Genomic DNA, 27,257 nt, shown 5'->3' on the forward strand with positions numbered 1-27,257 from the left:
TCATAATATTGATATATTTTCTTTGTCATAAAATTATATTCTCCGGTCTCAAACAAATACTTCAACCGTTCCTAAATATTTGTCTTTTTAAATATTTAACTATGAACTACTCACACAGTTTTAAAGTAAGTGTCTCAAACTTAGTACAACTTTGTACTAGAGCTAGTATAAAGTTAAAACACTTATTTTAGAACGAAGGAAGTACATATAAATCAAATGAGTGAATCTACACTTCAAATTATATTGATATACGTCTTTATGTATTAGTCTATAGCAAAATCTTTACAAAGACAAATATCTAGGAACGGAAGGAGTACATAAATCTATCTTGTTTCGTATTTGTTGTTTATGAGTTGCTTACAAACCGAAGTAGGATCAGTCGAATCTCTTGATTGCGGAGGGAGAAGAGGGCCGGTGGGTGGGTGTGGAGGGGGGGGGAGACCAAGACAACAAGAATGTCCCAACAAGGTAGAGCAAGGGCAGCGTCGGACAAGGGGACAACGCGACCAAGGATGCCATGACCAACCGTGGCGTCACCTGCGAGTGCTTTCACAGGGACTCACCGAAGGCTTGGACGACATGGCTCTCCATGATGTCATCGGTGAGGGCTCTCACGGGAACTAACCGAAGGCATGTACCTCATATTATGAAAGACCAAGGAGGAAATGGCTACAAGATGCCACATTGGAAGCACATTGGAAGGTTGCTCTATCATGAGGATGTCTAAGGGCATCTCCAACACCGACCCACAAAATTTCTTTTGCTTCCATTCACGGACAGGGGAACCAGTCAGCGGACACATATGTGGGAGGCCGCCATCCAACCATAGTGGCATACATTGCAAACACTTTTTAATAAACTAGATGAAATTCATGCAAACATGAACGGAATGGATATCAACATGACATATTTCAGACAAATCGGACGAAATTCATATACATGTACGGTTGCGGAGCTCCACTCTTATGACACAGATACACTACACTAGTCTACGATCGGCCGCGGCAGATCCCTTTGTCTTCCACATGTCCGACAGCCTGCTCATCGCACTGTCCGGAGCCCCTTATGCATATTCCTTCCCTTTACGCATCTCCGGCTACGCCGCTCGTCAGAGTGGCAAAGGGGGTGCTTCAGCCTGAGGGAAAGATTTGCATCGGCTTCTGTGAAGCGCGGATCTATGCTTGTTTTTAGGGCGGCGGACGATGGTGGCTGGCGAGAGAGGACAAGACACCGGCCGTGGACGTCAACAACTTGTCTAAGGTGGGCATCTTGGGCAAAAAGCGGCGGCGGCCTCCTGTGTTCTAATTTTCCTCAGTGTAGTCGAAGGCCGTAGACGCATTGGCCATCGACTCGTCCATGCGAGCTACGGTGTGTGTTCCGTCGTGCTCCCCCGTGTGTTTGTGTGGAGCAACTCGCTACTGCTTCGGAGCTGGCTTGAAAAGACGAGTGCTGAACCATGTGACGGCATGGGGCGGCACCTTACTCCGCCAGGTCAAGCGCGGGAGGTGGAGTAGCGAGCTGCCTCGCTCGTATCTTGCGAGCTCGGCAGGTCACCTAGCCAGCTTTTATGCTGGAGAACTGCTCTTCCTGCTCATCGAATCGCATCGAAAAGGTGGGGATCAGACTTGGTTCTGCGATTCATGCCTCGCTTGTGGACTCATTTAAATAGAGGGCGGACGGGAGGAGATTTCCCAAAGTTGCGTTTAATGTTGGCCCACTCGTGAACGGGCGTGTGGTCGAAGTAGGTTCCTCGTCTTCCATGTGGTTTAATGAAGGTGTTTGAATGCGACGAACGGATGTATTCAGCCGGGCGTGCAGCGTCCTCGACCGGCGCATCGCTTTAATGCGCGCAACTAGAAGCCACGTCTGTCGTGAGCCGTATTCAATATAGTGCGACACACTCCACGGGGGCGTGAATGCGGTCAGCTGGCATCAGACATAAAAGTGTACGCATGATGAAGGAAAGATTTGGATGGACCACGACGGTCAAAACAAAAATGCTAGACATACAGACTTTTACGGGGGTTCTACAGGTTCCTTTCAAACCTTTAAAACATGCCCCCTGATTTCAACGGGGGTTGGTCAATGCCTCTGCTATTGACCAATTAGAACCTGCCATGACACCCTTTAATCCCCTTATTCCGTAACCCTCATGTATGTGTAGCAAAGCTCCGGTCAAAAGGGGTATCGTCGCGTGTCCAGACCCTTGTAAATCTTTACGTTTGTCTTGGATTTACGAAAAAAACTATGTTGAAACGGTACCATGGATCGATAAATGGATATCGTGTTGGGTAACGGAATCCGTGTGTCCAAACTCATGCGAAAGGTTTACGGTACAACCGTACAAGCGCGGGGTTAGAGCATCTCTAGTAGAACCCTCAAACCCTTAAATCCAAAATCAGTTTTAAGGGTTGAGAATTAGCCATTTTTGACACTTTTAAGGGTTGAAAAACAAAGGCAAAGACTAGAACCCTCAAACCCAACCCTTATAGCCTAGTTTTGAACACTATGAACATGCACGCGGAGGAACAGAGGATACAAAAATGACTTCAGCCGCGGAGGAGCTCGCGCTCGCGCTGCCTGGACGAGGTCGTCTCCCTGGCGTACCGCGCGGTGGAGCTCCGCCGGGCGCCGCGGCCCTTCTCGGCGGGCGGCCGCGGCAGGCGCGACGGCGGCGGCCGCGGCAGGCGCGACGGCGGCGGCGGCGGCGGGCGGGGGCGCGGCGGCAGGCGCGGCGGCTGGAGCGCGGGGGGCGGCGGCAGGCGCGACGGCGGCGGGCGGGGGCGCGGCGGGCGCGACGGCGGCGGCTGGAGCGCGGGGCCGGGGCCTGGGCGCAGAGGGGCGGCGGGGCCGGGGCCGGGGCGGCGTCCGGAGCGCGGGGGGAGGCGGGGCGGCGGCCGGAGCGCGGGGGGCGGCGGGGCGGCGGCGGCCGGAGCAATTTCCTCGCGCGGGCGGGAACCAACTGCCTCCCGCGCGAGGTGGGAAGTGGAGTACGGGTTGGGGGGCAGTTTTCCCCCCCAACCCTCACTTCTACAGGCTGGGAAGGGGTTTGAGGGTTCGACCTCTAAACTTTTTTACGGGTTTAAGAGTTTAAGGGTTCTAGTTTACGCCGTTTTTTCGATGAAAACTATAAAAAAGCGGTTATTTTTAAGGGTTTGACGGTTTGAGGGTTCTATGCTCTTACAACGTTGCAGCTGCGAGCGAGCGAGCGCATTGATATATGCTCCCAAGAGTAGAGCACCACCAACCGAGAGCGGGGGAGTAGACTGCGGCCGGAACGGTGGCGCAGCTCAGCATTAATTTGGGGAACGGGATGGGCCGGCTTTACTGCCTCCACCTTTTCAGCTGATTTGATTTTTTACTTGCAAAAATAATTGAAGGCGGTACTAGCAGCAGGCTACCAGCCATGGCGCCGCTGACTCCACTCACGCCCCACATCCCTGACCCTGCCTGCCTCACACCCCCCTCTCCTTGGCCTCGCCCGTATCAAAGTACTCCTTTTGGATTCAACACCTGTTCCTACTTAATTTCTGCAAGATGAACCCTGTACTCCTAGCACAAGTTCAGTTAGTTAACGTCAGCTACCACCTATAAACCCTGTGGTACTAGCACAGGTTCAGTACTCTACTCACATTTCCGCTCCGGAGCTTAAATGCATCCACAGTAAACAGAAATAATATAAAAAATATTTTTCAAAAAAATCTAATTTGGTTTGGTAACAAACATTGTCGAATGTGTTACAAACGTCTATTTTTATTTTAAGAAAGACATTCCTAATGCTCTGAAAAGAAATGACGCTCTAAAAATACTAATTTTGAAAGCATTTGGATTGCTGATTTTGTTGTTTTTTTCTCTCAAACCTCCACGGAAATTATTTCATCACAAAAATCCGTGAAGGAATAAAAACAAACAATGTTCGTAGAAAGAAACAGAATTCTTTGTTGTTTTTTATTTTGTTGTTCATAGCAGAAAATGTGCACTCGGGATTACAAGGACACTTTTGCGCCCCCACACCCCCTTCTTGTGTTCCCCTCGTTCGCCCGAAAGCACGTAGGGATGGAAACGATACGAGTTCACACGGTTAGATTAGGCTCATCTTATCTATCGAGTGAGCTCAAACTACATGGAGTTCAAGGTGGCTCGTATTCGTCCTGTAACAGTCGCGAAATGATCTTGAGATAATTTGAGCTAAATAAGCAGATAAAATAATAATCTGTAGTCTAAGTTTGTGAAAGAAATCTACGATTTAAGACTTTTTTTCAACTAGATAGACCACAACAACAACACAAGAAAAGACTGCAAAAAGTTATTCGAACCTAGACCATGGCAATATAAAACTTCTTCAAAGTACAATGGCTGATTTATACAGGTCTTTTGAGCTTTCGTGCAGTACAAACATGATGTTTTAGTACAGGGTCCTTACAAATTCATTGTTCATTGTCCTCCTTTTGTATTAATTAATTGAATTTTTTATTCATAAGATGCTTGAAGCAGTGGCGGAGCCATTGTCCGGACACCCTAGGTTGTTGCTCGAGCTCTGCCCGCCGTATCTTTCGTGAAATAACAACATAACTAACCCAATTTTTTTCATGGGCGAACAACCAACAACCAGGAGCCTTAGGATGTTGCCCGAGCTCTATTGAGCTGGCTCCACCATTCATATGAAGTTTGGTCTTGCAACACTAATAACCCATTGATGCAACATAGACGAGCAGTGAAAGGACGAGGAAGAGGGGAAAGAGGAGGAGCACGAAAGGAGGAAGGGGCTCACCACTGGCAACGCGGCGACGACATCAACGTGATCGTTCTCGGCGCACACACAACCGATCCTGGTGCCGATATGTAACCCATGATGACCGAAACGACCCCCTCACCGCTTTCTATAATAGTTCTTGATCAAGGTATAGCCATTGTCACGACAAGACCCAGGCCGTCCCAGATCACCTTCAAGCACTGTAGCTACAGTCAACAAAAGGAAAGTTAAGAATCCGCCTCTGGCCATTGGCCATCGACAACTATATTAAGAGTTGATCTAGAGCAGGAAGAAAGCCTCAACGATGTTGTGAACAGGAGGCGAGGGGTCGAAACGGACCGAGCGGTCACTACGACAACGTGGGTGCTTGTGCCATGGGAGTAGGCGGCAACCGAAGGGTTTGCGCGCTAAATACCATATGGGTTCTATTTTAATTTTCAAACCATGTCAAAAAAAAAAAGAGACCAGCATTTGAACATGAACCAATAACAGACATGTCCCCCCCTTGATTGAAGGACCATATCTGAAACTATTTTTCGTACCACCTCAGGAGGAGGAGGAGGACGAGGAGCCGGACACGAGTGGGCAGCAAGCGAGGGCGAGGCGGAGGAAGAGGGGAACCGACCCGAACCCCAGGGCTTTTGGTCACGGGCCAAAACCCAAGAAAGAAAATCATTGTCGCATCGCACCCCTCACCTCATCAGCCCCCACCCAAAATCCCAAGTCTTCCTCCGCACTCCACTCCCCCCCACTCACTCCCCACTCCCCACTCCCCTCCCGCACAATGCTCCGCCGCCCCGCCGCCGCCGCAGCCTTCGCTCAGCTGGCACTCCTGCTCGTGGCGCTCTCCGCCCCGTACTGGTTCTCCCCGAACCCCGCCGCGGTCGCCGTCGGAGGTCAGCTCGCTCCCTCATTCGCCCACTTCTTTCCCCTGCCCCCCCTTAGCAGCTGGTCCTAGCTCGTTCTTGGCCGCCGCTCCTGGAGCGGTCCCTCCTCCACAGCGCCGTTTTCCTGTTGCCCGTGGGATCAGAACGCGGCGGTTATTCTAGCGAGCAGGAGCTCGAATGTGATCCGCTGCGCTTCGCCGTGGCCCGTGATCTCAGTAGCGCCGCCGCCCGATTCGATCCCCCCCGAGTCACTTCTTGCCAAGCTCCGGCCTTCCCGTGCGCGCCGTGCACGGATGAAGCCCGCACCTTTGTGGTATTGTACCAGAAAGCCACACATTCCAGTATTGTAGCACCAATGATTTGGGGACATCCAGTACCATTTGTCGGTACATTTTCCGTAGCTCGTATGGCTGATTCAGTGCGAGCAGTAATTTGAGAGCATTCATCCAGCAGTACTCCCGTAGATTGATATTTCCATCAGGATCTTCACTAAAATGCGTCGCCTTCCTATGTTACTTGCATCCCAGGCTGCCCGCTGGACTTCAGCTGGGCCAACTTCACCACGGCGGCGGCGGCGTGCTCCGACGGGGCGCAGCGGGCGGCGTGCTGCCGGTACATCAACGCCTTCGTGGCCACCTCCATCGCGCGCTACGCCAACGCCACCGGCAGGCTCGGGGTGCCGCCGGCATTCTCCGAGATGTGCCTCAGCGCGGTGTCCGACACCTTCAGGCTGCGGGGCATCGCCACCGACGCCGCCGTCTTCTGCGGCCTCGGGCCCAAGATCAGGGTCAACTACCAGTGCGCCGGCCGCGACACCGTGCTGGAGATGATGCAGTCCCCTAGCTTCAACGACGTCATCGGCAGCTGCAGGGGGCCACTGTCCCTCGACATCACCTGCAAGACATGCCTCAACTACGGCATCGTGTACCTCCGTCGGCTCATCGGGTCGGACGATAATGTCGCGCTCAGTGTGTGCCGTAGCGCGGTGTTCGTCACGCTTGCGACGCAGCAGGGCGTGCTCTCCTACGACGATATCCTCACCTGCTTCTTCGGTGTTCAGGGGATCACCACCTTTCCAGGTATTTCAGTAGTTGCTGCACTAAGTTATGTTTGTTAACATTTTGCGTGATGACATGACCGGACGGTTCTGAAGCTCTGTATCTAATGCTTGGGAGTGTATCAGGATCGGTGTCTGTCACGTCGACTCCGGCTTCTACTCCGAATGTCACCCTACCCAATGATTCTCCGGCGCCAAAGACCAAAAATGTTCCACTGCCACAGAAGCATCAGAAGCCTTACCACATTTCGGTGGTTCCGGGGATAGGGATTGGGGTCATATTGCTTGCCATTCTTCTTCAGGTCGTCTTAGTGGTGCTCATTCGTCGAAAGAACAGGGAACTGAGGGATGCTGAGCTGTCTGCTCAGAGTCCAGACAATGCATTTCACCAGGGTCATTCCTGGAGATGCGCAGAAGGTCAGTGCATATGTTTCGAGTACAGATATAACACTTTAGTTCCCCTTTCTCGAAATAATAACACTGTAGTTCATATGAACATAGATTCTTTAAGGCGCTAGGGATGAGAAACTTTTTGTTGCTTCCTACATTGTGTGGCTAATCATATGTTATGTTGATACATGAATAAGTTTTGCATAATAAAAACCAACTCATTGGTGCATCCTTGCTGCTGGTTTATTGTGACCAAAGGACAAATACTAGAATGACCAGTCTCTTATTTTCTACTCCCTCCGTCCCAAAATAACTGTCTCAAGCTTAGTACAATTTTGTACTAGAGCTAGTACAAAGTTGAGACACTTATTTTGGGACGGAGGAAGTACTTTAGTGCATTGGCATGGATATGACAAGAAAAATGATACATGTCATCCAACCGTTCTTTTATGTTTGATCGAAACCACTCTGTTTACTCTGTTCTTCAGGTCAGTCACCAATGTTTCAGAGGTATAGCTACAAAGAAACAACAAAAGCGACAAACAATTTCAGCACAGTTATTGGAAAGGGAGGTTTTGGAACAGTCTACAAGGCTCAGTTTAGTGATGGCTCTATAGCTGCTGTCAAAAGGATGGACAAGGTTTCAAGGCAAGCTGAAGAGGAGTTCTGCCGGGAAATGGAGCTCCTGGCTAGGTTGCATCATCGCCATCTTGTGAACCTAAAGGGCTTCTGTGTTGAAAGAAAAGAAAGGTAATGGTGCTTTATTTGCATCATAGTTTTGCTATACTTCATACATGGTAGTCAACTTTTCATCTTATCTTTCTGTTTTTCAGGTTTCTTGTATACGAGTACATGGAAAATGGAAGCCTAAAGGATCACCTGCACTGTAAGATTCTGCCGATTTCAGATTTTCTCTACATATGATAAAATCATTTCTCCTTTAAAGTATATCTTGACTTGGTGCTAAGTGCTCTCGTTTGAATTCCTGCAGCATCTGGAACAAAAGCATTAAGCTGGCAGACAAGGCTACAGATTGCTATGGATGTGGCCAATGCTCTGGTAGGTTTACTGCAGTAAATAACTCTGGTTCCTTCCCCTTATGAAGTTCCTCAAGTTCTTTAATATGTTAAGACAAAACATGGGGAAAAAAATCTTCATCAAACATACATGCATAAAGTTGAATTACAAATACCGTAGGCTCCTTTCCTTGGCAGCTATATTATGTGATAGTTAAGCTCAAAACATCATTCTTCAGTTTTATCAATGTAGGATCCTTGTATCTGTTAATTTCTGTAAATGCACTTCTTAAAATCAGTATAGTGTATGGAGGAAAAGTATCAAGCTGGAATACCGTTAGGAATTAGGGTAATCAATTATGAAGGCAATCAATTACTCGGACACACCTCAGCTGCAGAAACTGTAGCTGACACCCTTCTCCCCTCTTGTCCCCTCAGATCTAGACCAACCTTTGGAAATGCCTTTTATTTACTCAGACATACCTATCAATTTGCACGTAGAGTTCTCTGCATTTTTCCTGGAGAGATGGCCCCTCTATGGGAATTCATGCAGTATCTTATTTACAACATGATATCATTTTGCCCCCTTATGAGAGAGATGGTCCCTGTCTGGATGTAGAGCAGCACAGCATTTTGGCCCCCTGTTTATTTTCAAGGTTTGCCATTGAACAGTAGCACTCAAGAATCAGGATCAACCATGGTTGTTGGCATGTGAAAATTGCTGGCACATATAGATAGGGTATAGGCATTTGTACAGGTATGGGAATGCCCATGCCTGTGGTCCTGCTATGTATTATTTGACACTGTTGACCTGATTTTGGCCCATTTGGCACCACATTTCCATAAATATCCTTTTGCACTTTCTGTCCTCAGGCCATTGAGCCATTGAGATGGCAAGTTGACCAATGATACATGGCCAAATCTATATAGCTCAGCAAACAAAATAATTCTGGGCCTTTGGTTTGGTACCACTAGCCACCAGGACCCACCATGTTACCATGGGGCTTTGGCAGTGCTTGCTTACGGTTTTGTGGGTGGGGCTGGCAGACACTGTTGATAAGCTCGTTTGCTAGCCAGTATATACTTGTGGTCTGTTTGCCTAGTGATTTGAATTCAGGATTAAACGTTTTCAGCATGTTTAGTCAGCTCAGCTGACATTTCACAACCTCTGTATAGATGACTTACCTTGATATTACATTTTTCCGCGTGCTGGTGAATGCTGATCTGTGCTTGTTCTTTTATTTTGAGATTAAGATGTGTCCTTGTTCTTTTTCTTGCAGGAGTACCTCCATTTCTTTTGTAACCCTCCACTCTGCCACAGAGACATCAAGTCGAGCAACATTCTTTTGGATGAAAACTTTGTTGCCAAGGTTCGTTCTTGTGATATTTCGGCGACCTCTAGCGCTGGTGGGCGTATTTAGGTTGTGATTCATGCTGAAATTTTCTCCTCCATCTTGTACATAGGTTGCTGATTTTGGCCTTGCACATGCATCAAGAACTGGTGCTATCAGCTTTGAAGCTGTGAACACAGATATACGCGGAACTCCAGGTGCAAATTTCACAACAGGAACCGGCTAGTGAAACTACATATGTAGACCTTAATATTCAGTAAATGGATCATACACCATTGTTGCTCATCTCCCTCTTAATGAATCGACTGCAGGGTACATGGATCCTGAGTATGTGGTGACCCAGGAGCTGACGGAGAAGAGCGACATCTACAGCTACGGCGTGGTGCTGCTGGAGCTGGTCACCGGGCGGCGTGCGATCCAGGACAAGAAGAACCTGGTGGAGTGGGCACAGGAGTACATGTCGTCTGGGGAGATCCTGCCGGAGTTGGTAGACCCGACGATCCGTGACTCGGTTGACATGGACCAGCTGCACCTGGCGGTCGGCATCATCCAGTGGTGCACGCAGCGGGAGGGGCGCCAGCGGCCGTCCATCAGGCAGGTGTTGCGCATGTTCTCCGAGCGGCTGGACCCCGGCAATGGCAGCTTTGGTGAGGGCATGGACGACGCCGACGGCGGCTTCTACCCGGGCCGGAGCAGCAGGGGCGGCGCCGCCGGCATCCACCGTAACGAGCTCGTCCCCTGCGGCGGCGACATGCGGTCCCTCCACTCGTCGTCAAGCACAACAAGGTCCTACTGCAGCCGCAGCATGTTGCTCGAAGGAGGCCAGGCTCACTCTCCCCCTGAAACCCTCTGAATGACCAGACTCTGTTTCAGAAGAGGAATTTTTTGCTCCTCCGCACGATAATACTTCGATTTGCGTGGTCGATTGGCGAGGCGACGTTGGAGCTCGCAGCCGGAGGCGTTATGGGTTAGATGTTGTGGTGCTGAAGATTGGTTTTGTGGACGCATCGTGGTTGGTTCATACAAAGAAAGATACATTCTTGAATTGCTGTGTTGTGCTATGCATGCTTGATGCAGCTTTGTTTTTCCTGTGAGCGTGTTGGCAGAATGCTTTACTCCACACAACATAACTCGGCATAAAACTTGATCCTTCCTCACCGTAACCATGGTGTCAAGTTGATTCGCACCGGATATCGATACCTTCAGCCAAGACCCATTCTTAAGTACAAGCCAGTGGTGGTGTCCGGTCGAAGGAAGTTAGTGCTAAGCACTATTAATATCGTATCGAACCTGATGAGTATTTTAGAGTATCTTTGGACCCCAAAAGAGTTGTATAAGTACCTGAGTGCAGGCGAGTCTTCTCCTCCAGACCGAGAACAACCCAAATTAGTCGTCTCAAACAAAAGACCCGGACAAGGCAAGAACCCTCAAACAGAAGGTCAAACCGAAGGAGTGAATCAATGCCTTGCTTGATATTTACTTGCGTTGTTTTGTGCATTCTTGCCCGCAGAAATGGTCTAAATGACTTTCTTTGGCAGAGCATTGAGCAGTTTGAGCATGGAGCCAAAGCCCCAACCCCTCCATTTTAGGTTTTTATCAGGAAAGAACTTCTGGAAGTCATATCGGCCAGATAAGCCTCTGACGGCTCCATATTGATTTTCCCCAGTTTTCTTTCAGAAGAAGCGGGAGCCATTTTGCATTGAAACTCGGTAAAGCCCTGTTTGCTATTATCAGAATATTCTGACTCCCTTGTTGTCTTATTGATCTGACCAACCGCAATAACAACATTGCCATTCGGGGTTACGCGAGTCGGAGTATTAAATAAATGGAATATTCCAGCAGGAGCAACCGAACCATCTTCTCGTTGTCCTTCCATTCTTCTCACCAAGAAAATAGCTCTTGGTCATAGGAATCCAGCCGGAGTTCGAAATCGGAGATAAGAATTGAATCGATTTCAGGCACTTCCCTCAAGCCGAAACCGGAACAGGAAACTTGTAACTTCTAGCCGAGAAGGATAAGAGAGGTTTGTCTTGCTTTGTCTTATAGTGATTGTGTGCCAGGGGTCAGCGAAGAGACGGGACACTATTGTCCCGGACTACTTGGACTAGTCTACTAGGACTCGGGGGAAGAGACTTGTTTGTGATAGGACGAGAGATCAAGTACAGTGTTCGGTTCAAACTAGGCAACCTCTTCGTTATAAGACCGAGAATAGTATATGCCCCGTCTCACCACTAGCTAGGGCCACCAGCATTAGGAAGCAACAGATTTCGCTCCCGTGCGCTCATCCCTTGCTTGTTCTTTCGGACTAGCACTCTTTCCCTCTCTTTGAAGTAGATTTCTCAGCTCCACGAGTCAAACGAAATAAGGCGAAAGGCCCACTACTTCTTCATTCATGGCTTATTGATTTGATTGATGGGTGATTCTTTAAAGAGCCTAAATCGAATCTGTACTATTGGTACAGAGCCATAAAGAATGGTCGTAACCATAGATCCATCATCTTCGAGGAGGAGGAAACATAAGTCCAATACGCGTTATGGAAGACTAGGGATTGCTAATCCGTCCACGCGGGAAGCCTTCTCCCTCTCAGGCTCAAGAGTCAAGATAGCCCGCCCTAAACAAGAAGCTGCTTATTTGGCTCCCTATCCAGGTCTTCCTCCTCAACAGCTATCTTTGTTTGACGGTGTTCGTTGCCAATGCAATAGTAATATATGCTTGCTTTCTTCCTGTTCGCATATCCGTATCAGCCTTCTCTTCTTTCGTAGGCACATTTACTTCAATTCAACTACTTCATTGATTCATCAATTTGAGGAAATTCAAAAATACCTTGCTCGCCTCTGTTATACTCAATGGACGGGGTATTAGTAGATCCAGCCATTACTATCAAAGCTATTGGACATCAATGGTATCGGAGTGCGCCTCTTAACGAGGGTGATTTAAGTGCAACGAAATGTACCGGTGGTTTGCGAAGCATCTGGCTTACCGGTCATCTCCCATTCCCGTCGTCGAGAGACTAAAAGAACTATAGCATGCCAGAAACGGGGACTGTGGAGTTTTGGTACCTACTACTATGTCCAATCAGTCCCAACTCTGAAAGTTCAGGTGAATTTGGTAACTATCTGGATACCTTTAAAGGTCATAATTGTCATGGAAGGATATCCAGACGAGTGTCCAGGGTAGCCAAGCAAGATACCTTGCGCAGTGCCTCATCGAGGATTGTTCTAGCCATCTCCACAGGGGTCCGTCCGGTTCTTCCTCAAATGGGTTGCCTGTTAATGCTTTTTGCTGGTTGGTTCCATTATCACAAAGCCGCTCCACAGTAGTAAAGTCTCATCTTTTGTATTGGCCGAAGTGACAATAGTCACATTGAACCCTCGAATATGCTCGAAGATCTCGAAATGATCTTCCAGTTCCGGGGAGAATTCGCAAAACTCCATTTCCATAAAGAATTTGATGGAGTTTTCCCGTATTTCGACCGGAGAATCTAACATAGACATTACTGTCAAGATTCTTACCAAAAAATGGTACATTCCATGCCCTCGGAGAACGCTTTGTCGTGCAAAGTCACTGACATATCCAGTCATTCAGGCTGATATGAACTGCTAAAGTTTTCATCTTTAGCGTGGATATCGTAGGTATAAATGAAAGAAACTGGAATCAGGAAGTTGTTTCTTTCTCTCAATCCGCAGAGGGGAGAGCATGCCCTGTCTCAGGCAGTATATCAGTCGTTAACGATCTTACCGGGACACATCCAATTGAAACTAGAATCCCAACCTCTTTGGAAGAAGCTCCAAATAGAAAAAATTTCAGAGCGGGGAATCTTCCTACAAACTCAAATGTGTTAAATATGGGATGCCTAACCAATTGATCCTAAAAGATCTTATTTGAGATAGGTCAGATTGGACTTAGTGGCCAACGTTAGGGATGGTAGAGTCAATATGGGATGTGGAATTCCAGGAAACGTTCTTATCCGCGCTCACTGATAATGTGAACCTGGTCCTTAGTTTCCTCCAACTGATTCCTGTTTTTTTGAGCCTTTTTCAGTAAGTCCTTAATAGCTAAAAATGCTTTGACTCTAAGGGTTACCTTGGTACCTTTAAGCACTCTACGGGAACCTTTGTCGTACCCCGATTTGTTGGGGTTGGCACATACCGACCGACGGGGCCACAGAAGATGAAGGAGAGTGCCGAGAAGATTCCACTTATTCTAGATTAAAAGCAGTTCAGGACCAGGTACGCCGACCACGATATTTGGAGTTTGCAGTAGGTGATCATGCTTGACTTCGGCTTGAACCTACAAAGGGTGTGATGCGTTTTTGAGTGAAGGATTAGGTATAGCTGACCAATACATCGGACCTTTCTTGGCCCATATCCCCCTAGCCCTTACTCCCTTGTTTCGGTGGTTGGTCTCTACCTTTTTCTTTCTCTTGGCTAGTTTGTCTTCCTCTTCTTTTTGAGGGTAACGTAGTAAAAATCCTTTATTTCAGGGGATTTCCCTTTTCTTTCTAAATGAATTTATGCTTAGTCTAAAATTGGTAAATACCAAATCCTGATCTCGCAAAGGATCCGGAGCAATAGCTGTGTGTACTCGAGGACTCTTAGGGAAAGAAAAGCACGCCTCATGGAATATAAGGAAAAGATGCACAAGAAATCTGAGGAATGCACTCAAAAATAAACTAAACAGATCCAAAATATAAGGAATGATCGGCTTCGCCACCCATCATTAATCAGTAATCAGAAAAGAACCTGGAGACTGGAGAAGATGAATATGGCTAATCTGTTTTTAAATAGAAGTTCCAGAAGAATTAATATCGGTTTTTTTAATCTTAAACAGTAGAACCCCTGAATCACCAATCCATTCTGAACTGCAAAGGCAACGTGTCACTGACAGCTGGGTCCAAAAAATCCTTGACTGACCCAGCAGTAAGTGACCATGCACGACAACTTAACCTATGAAACCCTCATCCACACAACACCAACAACATCACCGCCGCCACCAACCGAAGGGGAACGCACGACTGAAGGAAGTGATGCCAATTCTACCGGGTCCGGTATCCCCTTAACAACGGATTCCATTTCTCTTGACCGATGGCGTTCTCCCACTGACTTGCTAAGGAAGAGGCTAGTTCGCGTGGACGCTGCCCTACGTGGTGTTGCTCGTTTTTAATGACTCTTAAAATAGTTGACTAATGAATTCCAAAGGATTTAGGTATTTGACTAGTAGTCATCTTCATCAGGTCTAGCTAGATATTGTTGTGAATAAGTGTTCTTTCGCTTGAACCTATGGATTGGCTTAAGCAAGCATGGTATTCGTAAATCCTCAGTACTGTACGTACTCGAGAGAAGTTGCTCCCTTCCATGACAAAGACTAGTTAAGTTTCACTATCTCCTTTCTCAACTCACTATATCCCAGCTGCACAAGAGTAGTCAATAAAATCATAAAAGTAAGAAGGAAGCAAAGCAAAGGATCGGATGTGGCGGGATACGAAGTGCACCGCTAAGCCAATACGAATGTATACATACTAACCCACGCCAATACTAGTAGTAGGGGTATTGAACTCAATTAAAGATTAGGGCACGGTTTCCGGTTGACTTTTCGAATCCTATCCTCTGTTTCTGGGATTTCCTGTTTCCCCGAGTCAATCTTCCAGTTCCGGTTTCCTTTCAACCAATTCCAATCAGAGGAAGGAAGTCGGCTTTAGTTGCTCGCCCGCGCCTCCTGGGCTAATTCAAATCCTATGCTCCATGCTCTTGCGGGTTTGCTCCATTTGAACTTGTCCACACTGGCATAGTGGGCCCCACCACAGCCCCACGCCCGGTCCGTGGCGTAGTTTGGAAGGACTCGTTGACGCGCCGTTCATCGTGGGCCCCAGCATAAGTATAAGCATTAAGGGCAAGGAGCCCAGTGCTCGACCGAACTATTCGAGTCGCATTCCGCAGATTGGGGGTTTCCTTCAGTAAAGACCGCTTGTGATTGATTCTTTCTCGACTCCTTCTATATGAATATGATGTAGTCAATGGCGCGAACCGAACGCATCTTGCTCAAACGAGGGCTATAGGCTTGTGGAGACAAGTTGCCACCGAAAAAGAAATTTCATCTCAAGGGAAAATGCATTGCATTTTCAAGGGATTGCCAAGCTAGGCTAGGGATCGTCCGCGGGTATCAGGAATATCGTATTTATCTCTTCTAATCTAGATCCCACTTCCCTCCACTTCTTGCCTCACGCCCGTCCTGACTCCACATTAACGACTGTCCTTCCACCCAATTCCCCGCACCCTTGCATCACATCTCCAACCCCTGCCTCCACGCAATCTTCCACAATCGTACCCCCCACCTCTGAAGCTTGCCCCCGACGAACCTGTCTGCACGTGCGGGCCCGTGCTTACATCATTGGCATCGCATGATTAAACATCAGCACGCGCACTTCCCTCCGTTTTCGATGCCGACAGGGGGCTGCTAGGGGGTGTAAAGTTTCGTTTCGGTCGTGTCAGACGACATGCAGGGGGGCAATGGCTGCCAACGGAATCTATAATAATTCGATACTAGGTCAACTGTACCATCGGACTTGTAAGAACATGTAAAATGTACCACACGAGGTTGTACCAGTTGTGTGCAGTCCTCCGGCACGGGTTAAGTGTCCTGCATAGATCTCCCCCTCTCTCCCAAAGAAGAGATGTGGGTATTCCTGGCTCAAGGAGCAGAAAGTCTCTAGTTTTCTCGCACGAGTAGATCATCTTGTTTCCCTAGCCAGAAAAGTCTGATTCAACAGAATATCCAGGGCTATGGTCTCTAATGGATGGTACCTCGCTCAATTGAAGCTTATGGGAAAGCAGGAGTCATTGTCATATCAACAGTCAAACGCGAACCGCGCTTTAGTTGTCTACCTCTTTAGTTGCCTAACTCACTGAAGTATGCCTACCTGATCTCGGCTTCATTATCAAGCAAGGAAAAGTATTTTGTTTCCGTTCGCCCTACAGTGGCATATGAAATGGACGAAGGAAGAAATTTAGCAACACGTTTCCCGCAGGATCTCTTGCAATAAGAAAATAATCTCCAAATTCGACTTGTCAATTTTATTTATCATGAAAATAGCAAGTTAACTCAAAGAATTTATCACACAAATAGTCAATTTGTTAGAACTTGCTTAGTAGTGAATTGGGAACAAGAAGAAAAAGAAAAGGCTGGTGCTTCCCTTGTTGAGTGGGAACTTCAAGAGAGAGAAGAGAGATCATAGCTTAATATCAAAGGTCAGGTATACCTGCCTACGTTCGGCATACACATTCACTAATTCCATTCGGAACCTTTCTCTAGATGGAATCCTGATTCGACTTTCAAATGCAAGAGCAAGAATGCCGTGAGGGAGTCCTATCTAAAAAATGCAAGGCCAGATCCCACTTTCTTTAATTGAGCGGGCAAGGGATCGCAAACATCTTAACGGGCGGGCGAAATTACGTGAGAGAAAGAACCTCAGATTGATGGAGTCCGCCGTCGGACAGAATAGCTGCTTAGTGACTAGGAGCGGAGCGCCCCTTTCTTGTTCTTGGTGGCGTCTATAGCGAAGAAGACCTTCCCGGTGAATCGACGAAACTATGTCCTTTTGCAGCTTTTTGTGCAATGTCATATGTCGTAAAAGAAAATGGTGGTGCAGGCTGTCTTCGTATGCTTTTTCAAAAGCAAGAATTACTACTATTTATTGACTTTATGAAAAGAAAGTAAATTGACACTTTATGTCTCTCTTTCGAAATTGAAACTTGAAAATAGTAGGAAACGGAAAGCAAGAACGAAGGGAAGATCTTCAGACAGAGATGACATTTTTAATCTAAATTAAGTGAAAGTATCCGCAAAGCAGAAAATGGCTGCCATCATGTTATGTACTTGCATCGGGGACCAATCCAATTTTGAAGAGATGCCTCGATCGCCAGAATCTCTTGCAACACGGGATTTCTCAGCAAATAGTTCTTCGAGGACAGGAAATCGAGAAGCGACGCCTGATGATAGCCACGTAAATGAAGTGGAATCAGACCTTAGAGAGATAAATTATGTATGCAGATCCATGCATGGCAGCTAGTTCAATAGGCCTCTCGGTGAAATCGCCTACTTTACTTTTTATACGAAATTCGTTGTTGCACGTAGATCTTCCATTTATTGGGAATTCGTTCGACGACCGTCTGATTCTAATTCACTTCCATCCTTTAGCCATGTCTCTTGATCGATACCATCCACGTGTCTTTTATTCTTTAGAAAAAGAAAATGCATTGCGACTTCCTCTTTTCAGATTTGCATTCAAGTAGATAAGAGAAGCTTGTGGGGATCGTCAAGAACAAACTTGTCGTCGGGTACTCTTCACTTCCCCGCCATTCTTGTAACCGTCACCTGTAATCCGCGCAGGTGTGTCCGCACCCCCTAGAGTGGACGAGAAAGAAAGGATTTTTTCTCGGAGCAACCCCCCAGGTTCCAGACCTAGGAGTTCACTTTCCCGTATGAGCATTCGGTACATATATAAGTCAGTGGAAGAGTTAAAGGGTCACCACTACTGAGGATCTCCCCCCTTATCTTAGAAGGGTCGTCTGAGGGTTCGCCGCGGTTCATTGCTGTGCTTACACACTAGGCTACCCTTCTCCGAAAGCTCCGCGGGACCACCTATCACTAGTCTATATAAGTGCTGGATCTGAACTATTGAAATTAGTGAATTGGCGGAAAAGCAGGAATGAAGGTTGGGACAGAAAGGGGAGAGGAGAGCCCGGACGAGGAAAACAAGCACCCCTTTTAGGATTCTAGGAAACAAAGTTCAAGTGTCTTCTCTTCAAGAGAATAGAGCATAATTGTAGGATTATATGGATATCAGTGCTTTTATTCAATTCCCGAGGCACTCTTCAACGATTGAGGAGATTCCCGAGGCAGTCTTAGTGCTATCGTCAGGGTCATCAGCCTACTGTATCCCTTATTCTGGCTTAGCCTTGCTTAAACAGAAGAGGCTTGGTTAGCATCCTTTCTATCAGGTGCTGTTCTTTGCTACCAACAATTCTTTAAGTACGCGAAAAGTCGAAAATTCAGATACAAATGCTCCACACAACATAACCACACAACGTAATTTTATGCGCAACAAACATCAAACTTATGCGCAACAAACATCAAACATCGAACGGTTACTAACATCAGTCGGTCCTAACAATGGCTGACCAAGCAACGGTAATCTCCACCTTAGAGCCACCGAGGTCGCAAGTGTGCTTACTTATGTTACAAATCCTGGGCCTGATCTTGACATGAGCTTGCGCCGCAATGCCGCCCGACTCCGAGTAGGCTTCAAAGACAACCTTGATGCCTTCTTGGTATTGTCGGGAGTTCTCTTTCCGTAGTTGGACGGAAACAACGCGCCTTGACAGATGGAGGTAACCGTATTTGCCAACTGGCATTTTTCCACACACAGAGTCACGAGAATCGAGCAGCACAAGTTGCAAGCATGAAGAATCATCAACAACTTGTGCAATGCCTTGAGGATCCACGCATATAACTTCTTGAGGTGGCGATGAGCAAGCAATTCGTCCTCCGTATTCAAAAGGCCATGGACCTCCACGCACAACGCGGACACTCACAAAAGTGGCCTGAACCGAACCACAAATTCTCTTCACTCTTAACTCCGCGGTGCAAAGGCAGTTTTCAAAGGTGAGAGTTTCTAAGCCACCCACGTAATGTTCTCTACGGTTCATCAGTGATTTGTCTGTTGATTGCGTCACGCCCTTAAGTTTCAGCTGGACCTCAAAGTCAACTGGGCTCAGAGCCATAATCGCTCGAGACGGGCCGGTCAAACGCAGAAAGGGATCCTGCAATTATTACACATCCTTATTAATCGCAAGCAAACATTAACGCATAGAAAAAACTGCGAGGGGTTGAAAACAGAGTAGAGCGGGCACATACATCTGCGGTGAGAGTCTGGCAGTCGTGCCTCGGGCGATCAAAGATGATGTTGCGCTTGCGGTCCGAGTTGTCTCGGGCGGCGACGACGCCATACACTTGGAGCGGCCAACACAGGCCGCCCATGATGTCGCTGATCTTGAAAGTGTAGACCTGCAAGCTGATCCCCTCGTCCGTCTCGGCATTGTAGGGTAAGGGGAGTCCGGGCGTGCAATGGGTGAAATACATGGGGCTCAATGTAGCTGCACAATCAATTATAATCAAATCAAACCAATTAAACTAGTGTTAATTGTTGTTGTACTGTGTTTTTCAATAAAAAAATCACAGTGGAGTAGCACGTTGCAAAGGTATTATAGAACAGACAACAATCATTCTCTCGTAATTAATTACTCCCTCCGTTTCTAAATATTTGTTATCCCTCCGTTCCAAAATAAATGTCTTAACTTTATACTTATTTCAGGACGGAGGGAGTATTATTGTATAAAAAGAAGTAGTACGTTGCATACGAGTAGTATATAAGTATGTAACTCGTATTATATAAGTATGTAACTATGTATGTATTATGGTGTTGAGAGCGTTGAAAGACTTACTCTTCTGCTCGAAGAAGACGCGGCTGGACGAGAACTCGGTGCTTTGGCGGTAGCTGTGGAAGAACGTCTCCTCCTCCTCCATAATCTTCCTCGCCTTCTCTTCCTCGTTCAGACCCTCGTAAGTGACCGGCTTAGCCTGCTCCTCCTCGTACCTTTCATAGAAAGGCAGCAGCTTCCATCTCAGCCTGCTCATGCGGCGGCGCAGATCCTTGAACTGCTCTACGAGGCCGGGGATCACCTTCTTTTCGTCGTCGCCGTCCTCCGTTATCGTCTCCCGGAGCGGCGCTGCCGGCTCGATGTCCAGTCTCAGGTAATCCAACGTCGCCTGCAAATCACTGCGGAGCTTCTGGATCTGCCGCTTGGAGATGATGGTCTCGTCATGCTCCTCCTCATCAGACACCTCGCTCTCCTCATAGTGCTCATGAGTCAGCACCTCATCATACTCGCCGTGTGTCGACAGGGTCCCTTGCATCTCCTTCTTGTCCTCGATTTACTTTTCTTCCTCCAAGATTTGTATTGTGTCTAGCAATCGCCAATCGAAGCCTGCTTGCCTGCCTGCGTATATAAACACCGGTGATGGGTTGCGTGAGGCACAAAACTCCCAACTCGGATGTGGAATCGCGTATCCGTTTCCAGCTACGATTATTTATTTATTTTAGGCAATCCAACTACGATTATATAGTACGAGAAGTACTACCCTCCCTGCCTGCGATTCCGGAAATCGTCTCCTACAGAGTGCCGCTACTGCGATTTCAGAAGAGGAATTCTTTGCTCCTCCGCACTATAAAACTTTGATTTGCGTGGTCGATTGGTGAGGCGACGTTGGAGCTCGCAGCCGCAGGCGTTATCGGTTAGATGATGTGGTGCTGAAGATTGGTTTTGTGGACGCATCGTGGTTGGTTCATACAAAGAAAGATACATTCTTGAATTACTGTGTTGTGCTATGCATGCATGATGCTGCTTTGTTTTTCTTGTGAGTGTGTTGGCAGAATACTTAGAGGGTGCTTGATACGTTTTAGTCTCATGACTAAAAGTAATGAGACTACAACTTGGTAGCCTCACCCATGCTTCAATCCAAATACTAAAGAGACTAAAATCAAGTTAATGAACACTTATTATCTTTCAAACCTTCCAATCCAGAACTTGCCTGAGGAGTTAGATGAGGAGAGAGAGGACTAATGCACATTTTAGTAGGGGTACCCCTGACTAAAAGATTTTAGCTTCAAAACTAGTTTTAGCCTCTCTTTAGTCAGGGGTGCTTGAAACTTTAGCCTCTTAAAGAGACTAGTTTTAGTCTCTTGGATCCAAGCACCCTCTTACTCCATACAACATAACTCGAAACGGCGCTCTCGAAATAGAAAATGAAACCCACCGCTCCACCTGCCCGCTCGGGCGCACCGACAAGCGAACCTCCACCTACCGTCATTAATGGCAATTACTGCCACCCACCGCCCGCCCTCGACCACAAATCCCTCCCGTCACCGCTTGGCCTCGGGCCTCTCCTCCATTCCAAGGCGTCGCGCGGCGACGAACCCCATCCACCAGACCTCGGGTGCTCTTCCTCTCCCTCGGCCTCTTCTCTTCCTCATCTCGATGGTGGGAGAGAGAAGAAGGATCCGAGTGCGGCGAATCCGTGCGGAGATGGTGTCGCCACCGCGGGGCCTCGGCGCTCCAACTCCGATGATGCTTCTGCCATCAGCAGAGCTTCGTTCGGCGGAGGCTCGTGCGGAGATGCTGCGGGTGGTTCGGGGGAAGTTCCCGGATCGAGCGAGTTGGCCGGGGATTATGGTGGAGATAATCCGCATGGCGACCTTCGCGGAGCGAGCTCGCTTCTGCGGCAACGATGGAGGCATGAACTTTGAGCTCGTATATTGGGCGATGCGGGAGGCAGAGGTCTCGGATCCAGGAGTGGCGAGGAAGTGGAGTCGATTCAAATCGTCGATTCCGTTCCTCCTCAACATCAATCTGCCGTCGGTGTTGGAGCTATCCCAGATCCCTCGCGAGGAGCTGCCGCCAGTGGTCGACCCTCCTCAAGCTAGTTGATTCCGCGGGCTCCTGGCGGACGTGCTTCGCGGCGGACCACTTCGCGGCGAGGACGTCAGGTGGGGAAGGAGCTGCGCAATCGCTTCGAACCGCCGCCATGGCCAGGAGATCGAGGGGAGGTTCATCCGCGTAATAAGGTACGTGCTCATCTTCCTGAATCTGTTCGTGCGTCTGTTCATGCTGTTCATGGCTCTCGGGGCCCTAGTTGGAATAGGGATAGGGATAGGGAGGTTTCGGTTTGTGAGGTGTTGCCTGTAATTCTGTCAAAAAAAGCCGAGCCCAATGTTAGGATTCCAGTCCGAGATGCTGGTGAGATTCGATTTTTGTCGAATACAAGGGATTTGGTAGACAGTGTTAAGCATGGAGTTTCTACTCCTGACACTGCAAATTTGTCAAATGGCTCTGGACAAGCTGATAGAGGAAGTAGAAATGGAGTTTCTACTCCTGTAATTGTTGTTGATTTAGTAGGATCATGCAGTGATCGGGTTGGCAAATCCTTTAGTCACAAAAATGTATCCCAACAAATGGATTACAAGCTAGTTGATGAACCTGCTTGTGTAGGAGAAGTAACTAGAGAAGGTGATCTTGTTGTAGTTGCTATGAAGTCTAAACCTACAGGTGATTTTGAGATTAGGACAGATGAGAAGGAGATTAGGGTTATTCATGAAGAGATTAAGAGAGTTGACAGTCTAGCACTTTGTGGGTTAGGAGCTAAAAATAATGAGGGTCTGAAGGATAGCAATATGTGTGGTAACACTGCTTGTGCGGGAACAGCGAGGGGAGATGTGGATGAGGTGTGGCCCTCTTTGGGCTGTCAGAATGGACCACGACCGTTGATTTATGGATCTGTGGTGAAGAAGAAAACAGAAAAGAGAAAGGCGCTTTCTAGGCCGTATAACAGTAACGAGAAGGAGGTGGAGAAATTTTATGGTCAGCTGTGGGTTGTTCCCTCCCCCAGCCGCCGCCACAAATATCGTGGCCACTTCTCCCCCACCCCCCTCCTCCACCTAAACCTAGATCGACTCAGGGCAGCCACCTGTTCTGGATCCGGAAGGAACTCTTCCAGTCCGGGTGCTTCTCAGTAGAAGACTATTTCCCCATCCTTCGCCCTGGAAGGTTTGATCCCATCCCCACCAAGTTCAAGATCTGTGAGAGGAGTGGTGCTGGTGGTGAATCTTTTGCAGCCGTGGTGAAGAAGAACATGGATCTACGGGCTCAACAGTGACCTAAGAAGCAACCTGTTAAGAAGGGGGGGGGTCAGGGTGCTCCTCCCACACACCCTGCAGGCCCTGTGGTTGTGGGTGTACCAGCAGCAACCAAAGCCAACCCAGGTAATGCTACTAATGGAGGTCCAACTAACAACAATCAGGTGACAGCCCCTGCACCTCCTCCAGGTCCTACCGTACACCCCCTTGATCCTAGATACAAATACATGATCTGCTTCAACTGTAGTTGGCCTGGTCACTATGTGGGGAACTATGTTGAAGCCAAAAAATGCTTCATATGTTCTGGCAATCACAATGTGAACAATTTGTTGGGTAACGTAGCATAAATTCAAAATTTTCCTACGCATATTCAGATCTTCCTATGGAGAGACCAGCAACGAGAGAGCGGTAAGAGCATCTTCATACCTTTGAAGATCGCTAAGCGGAAGCGTTACTAGAACGCGGTTGATGGAGTCGTACTCGCAGCGATTCGGATCGCGGTGTGATTCCGATCTAGTGCCGAACTACGGCACCTCCACGTTCAACACACGTGCAGCCCGGTGACGTCTCCCGCACCTTGATCCAGCAAGGAGGAGGGAGAGGTTGGGGAAGAACTCCAGCAGCATGACGGCGTGGTGTCGGCGGAGAGACGAGGTCTCCCGGCAGGGCTTCGCCAAGCACCGACAGAGAGGAGGAGGAAGAAGGGCAGGGCTGCGCTGAGGGAGAGGCAAAAGTCTATCTCCCAATGGCCAAAAGTGCCCGGTATATATAGGGGAAGGGAGGGGCTGTGCCCCTTGAGGGTTTCCCCCTCCTAGGGGGGGGGGGGGGCGGCAGCCCTAGATGGGTGCTGGCGCGGCGGCCAAGGGGGGAGGAGGGGTGTGGCGCACCCCTGGTGGGCCTTAGGCCCACCTAGCTTAGGGTTTGCCCCCCCTTTTCTCTCCCGTGCGCATTGGGCTGAGTGGGGAGGCGCACCAGCCAACCTAGGGGCTGGTTCCCTCCCCCACTTGGCCCATCTTACCTCCCGGGGTCGTTGCCTCCTTTCGGTGGACCCCCGGGGCCACCTCCCGTGGTCCCGGTACGTTACCGGTGATGCCCGAAACACTTCCGGTGTCCGAAACCATCCGTCCTATATATCAGTCTTTACCTCCGGACCATTCCGGAGCTCCTCGTGACGTCCGAGATCTCATCCGGGACTCCGAACAACTTTCGGTAACCTCGTATAACAATTCCCTATAACCCTAGCATCACCGAACCTTAAGTGTGTAGACCCTACGGGTTCGGGAGACACGCAAACATGACCGAGACACCTCTTCGGCCAATAACTATCAGCGGGGTCTAGATACCCATGGTGGCTCCCACTTGCTCCACGATGATCTCATCGGATGAACCACGATGTCAAGGATTCAATCAATCCCGTATACAATTCCCTTTGTCTGTCGGTATAGAACTTGCCCGAGATTCGATCGTCGGTATACCAATACATTATTCAATCTCGTTACCGGTAAGTCTCTTTACTCGTTCCGTAGCACGTCATCGTGTGACTAACTCCTTAGTCCCATTGAGCTCATGATGATGTTCTACCGAGTGGGCCCAGAGATACCTCTCCGTCACACGGAGTGACAAATCCCGATCTCGATTCGTACCAACCCAACAGACACTTTCAGAGATACCCGTAGTGCACCTTTAAAGTCACCCAGTTACGTTGTGACGTTTGATACACCCAAAGCACTCCTACGGTATCCGGGAGTTGCACAATCTCACGATCGAAGGAAAAGACACTTGACATTAGAAAAGCTTTAGCATACGAACAATACGATCTAGTGCTATACTCAGGATTGGGTCTTGTCGATCACATCATTCTCCCAATGATGTGATCCTGTTATCAATGACATCTAATGCCCATGATCAGGAACCATGATCACCTATTGATCAACGAGCTAGCCAACTAGAGGCTTGCTAGGGACACATTGTGATCTACTTATTCACACATGTATTACTGTTTCCTGTTAATACAATTATAGCATGAACAATAGACTATTATCATGAACAAGGAAATATGATAATAACCATTTTATTATTGCCTCTAGGGCATATTTCCAACACAATTGTGTGGCACGGGCCAAGCTACAACCTACAGCTGAATATTTTGGAAGTGCAACAGTAGGTTTGGGATTTTATCACATTGATATCCCTGTTTCTGCTAAATCTAACTGGATGAATTTAAAAAACTGTGCAATTCTTAAGGTGTTGAAAGGAGAAGTTTCTACTTCTGATTTGATTATTCAATTGAATGGGATTTTCTTCAAAGGCAAGGAGTGGCCATGGAAAATCAGTGAATTGGAAGAGAAGAAATTTTTGCTGAGATTTCCACCTTGGAAAAAAGTTGAGGATTTAATTGAATTCCCAGCATTTGATCTCCCAATTGATGGAGTTTCTGTGAAGTTCTGTGAATGGGCTGGGATGATTGAATCTTATGGAGAACTAAAAGAGGTCTGGATTCAAGTGGAAGGGATACCTCCTAAATGGTGTGCTTGGAAAGTGTTTGCTCAAGTTGCTTCATGTTTTGGAATATTGGTAAATGTGGATTGGAATGGGATATTTAAGAGTTTCTATGAAAAAAATAGAATAAAGGTGGCTTGTAGATATCCAGCCAAAATTCCATTTGAAAGGCTGGTGGAGATGAAAAAGAAGATGTATATTCTGGCCTTCACTGTGGAGGGTTTTGATCAGATTGGTGATGGTCTTGATGAGGATGGTGATGACCCAGATTTAGACATTGAGGATGAGGACAAGTCTGAGGATGATACTGATGTGAACAAAGATTTTATAGATGGAGACTGTGAACCTATTGATGAATTAGATGAGGCTAATTTCTCTAAATCTCAGAAATCTGGATCTGGAAGTAAGAAGGATGAAACATCTGTTTGTGCAACTATGTTCCATCCCAGGCTGCTAGTTAATGAGGTGCATGAACAGTTTATTGGAGAAGCTGAAAGTAGGAAGTCTTATGTCCAGATAGAGGAAACATATGATGGAATGACCCCAGACAAAGATGACTTTGACATCCAGTCTCATACGGAGTATTGCTCTGCCCAACTCAAGAATTTTGAGATGGATGTTGATGAAGAGGAAGAGGAGATTAACCTGCCTGAGATGGTGTGCCTGCCTTTGGAGGTTGCAACAAAGATTGGCTCTGTCAAGAGGTCTCTGATTGAAACAATGGAAGAAGCTGAGAGAAGCAATGCTAAGAAGGGAGATCTTACCTTGAACAAGAAATGGGGGCCTGTACTAGCTACCAGACCAATTACAAGACAACATGGGAATGTGAAGATCATGGAGAAAGCTACTGCTTACCTGAAAAAGAAGAACCTGGAGATTCCTGCTTCTTTCCAAGGTAAATCTTTTGTTAGCATTGATACTAATCTGCTTGCTGCACAAGTTTCCAGTATTGATATTATCATAGGAGATAACTATAGTGAACAGAAAGATATAGTCCAAGACTTAATTCTGAGAGAAAACATTAGATGTCTAGATTTTTCTGATTCCAACCCATAAATTGTTTTGCCAGAAAATTTAGATACTCCTCCCCATGGGATTGAGAATGTTTGCTCTGATTTTGGTGCTAAAGTTAATCTCAAACTAGGTGATGCTGCTAGTTTAGATAACTCTTGCCTAGATATTAAGCAATCAAAGAGGCTTTGTAGCCTGTCTCACCCTTTTAAAATATCATGATAGGTTCCTTCTGGAACATTCGTGAGCTTGGTCAACCAGGGAAAACTCAGCGTCTGCAGGAATTTAGGACAGTAAAACTGCACCTAATCCCAGCCCTCTCAAGCCTTCAACATTTTTTGCCGTTGGATTCCATATGTTGAACATTGGTGGCCGTTAGATCTTCCGTAAACACTTTTTTCGGGACATGGGCTGGCTGTCCTAAAGGGCAACTATTCCGGTAGCTTTTTTGGCCCATCGTGGTTAACTGGGCTGATATTTAGTTTCTAGCCCATTTCTTCTGCCGATTCGTCGTTGCAAATCTCTCCGCCTCGACTCCTCCTATC

The 27,257-nt window shown here is 47.6% G+C and overlaps 1 protein-coding gene and 1 pseudogene across 2 annotated transcripts; one reads left to right on the forward strand and one right to left on the reverse strand.

Annotated features, from left to right (window-relative positions):
• Window positions 1-5,519: 5,519 nt before the first annotated feature.
• Window positions 5,520-10,500, forward strand: LOC123428520 (probable receptor-like protein kinase At1g49730). The gene is made up of 9 exons (XM_045112742.1): window positions 5,520-5,649; window positions 6,168-6,719; window positions 6,824-7,114; window positions 7,576-7,837; window positions 7,921-7,973; window positions 8,079-8,146; window positions 9,384-9,473; window positions 9,568-9,652; window positions 9,767-10,500. Exons 1-9 carry the CDS (start codon window positions 5,538-5,540, stop codon window positions 10,306-10,308), a joined length of 2,055 nt encoding a protein of 684 aa, XP_044968677.1. The 5' UTR covers window positions 5,520-5,537; the 3' UTR covers window positions 10,309-10,500.
• A 7,990-nt stretch (window positions 10,501-18,490) lies between these two features.
• LOC123428952 lies at window positions 18,491-21,380 on the reverse strand (annotated as a pseudogene). Its single transcript, XR_006622605.1, has 4 exons — window positions 21,365-21,380; window positions 19,955-20,509; window positions 19,368-19,606; window positions 18,491-19,273 (listed from the first exon to the last, which is right to left on the reverse strand). The product of XR_006622605.1 is annotated as an uncharacterized LOC123428952 (transcript).
• Between the last annotated feature and the right edge of the window lie 5,877 nt (window positions 21,381-27,257).

The sequence above is a fragment of the Hordeum vulgare genome, chromosome 2H (genome assembly GCF_904849725.1).
Source record: "Hordeum vulgare subsp. vulgare chromosome 2H, MorexV3_pseudomolecules_assembly, whole genome shotgun sequence".
Lineage (NCBI taxonomy): Eukaryota > Viridiplantae > Streptophyta > Magnoliopsida > Poales > Poaceae > Hordeum > Hordeum vulgare.

What these genes read in the sequence shown, in the direction of transcription:
- LOC123428520 (XM_045112742.1), top strand. Translation starts at nt 5,538, where the DNA reads ATGCTCCGCCGCCCCGCCGCCGCCGCAGCCTTCGCTCAGCTGGCACTC. An exon ending in CGCCGCGGTCGCCGTCGGAG is followed by an intron (nt 5,650 to 6,167) that starts GTCAGCTCGCTC and finishes CTTGCATCCCAG; the next exon opens with GCTGCCCGCTGGACTTCAGC. An exon ending in TTCCTGGAGATGCGCAGAAG is followed by an intron (nt 7,115 to 7,575) that starts GTCAGTGCATAT and finishes TCTGTTCTTCAG; the next exon opens with GTCAGTCACCAATGTTTCAG.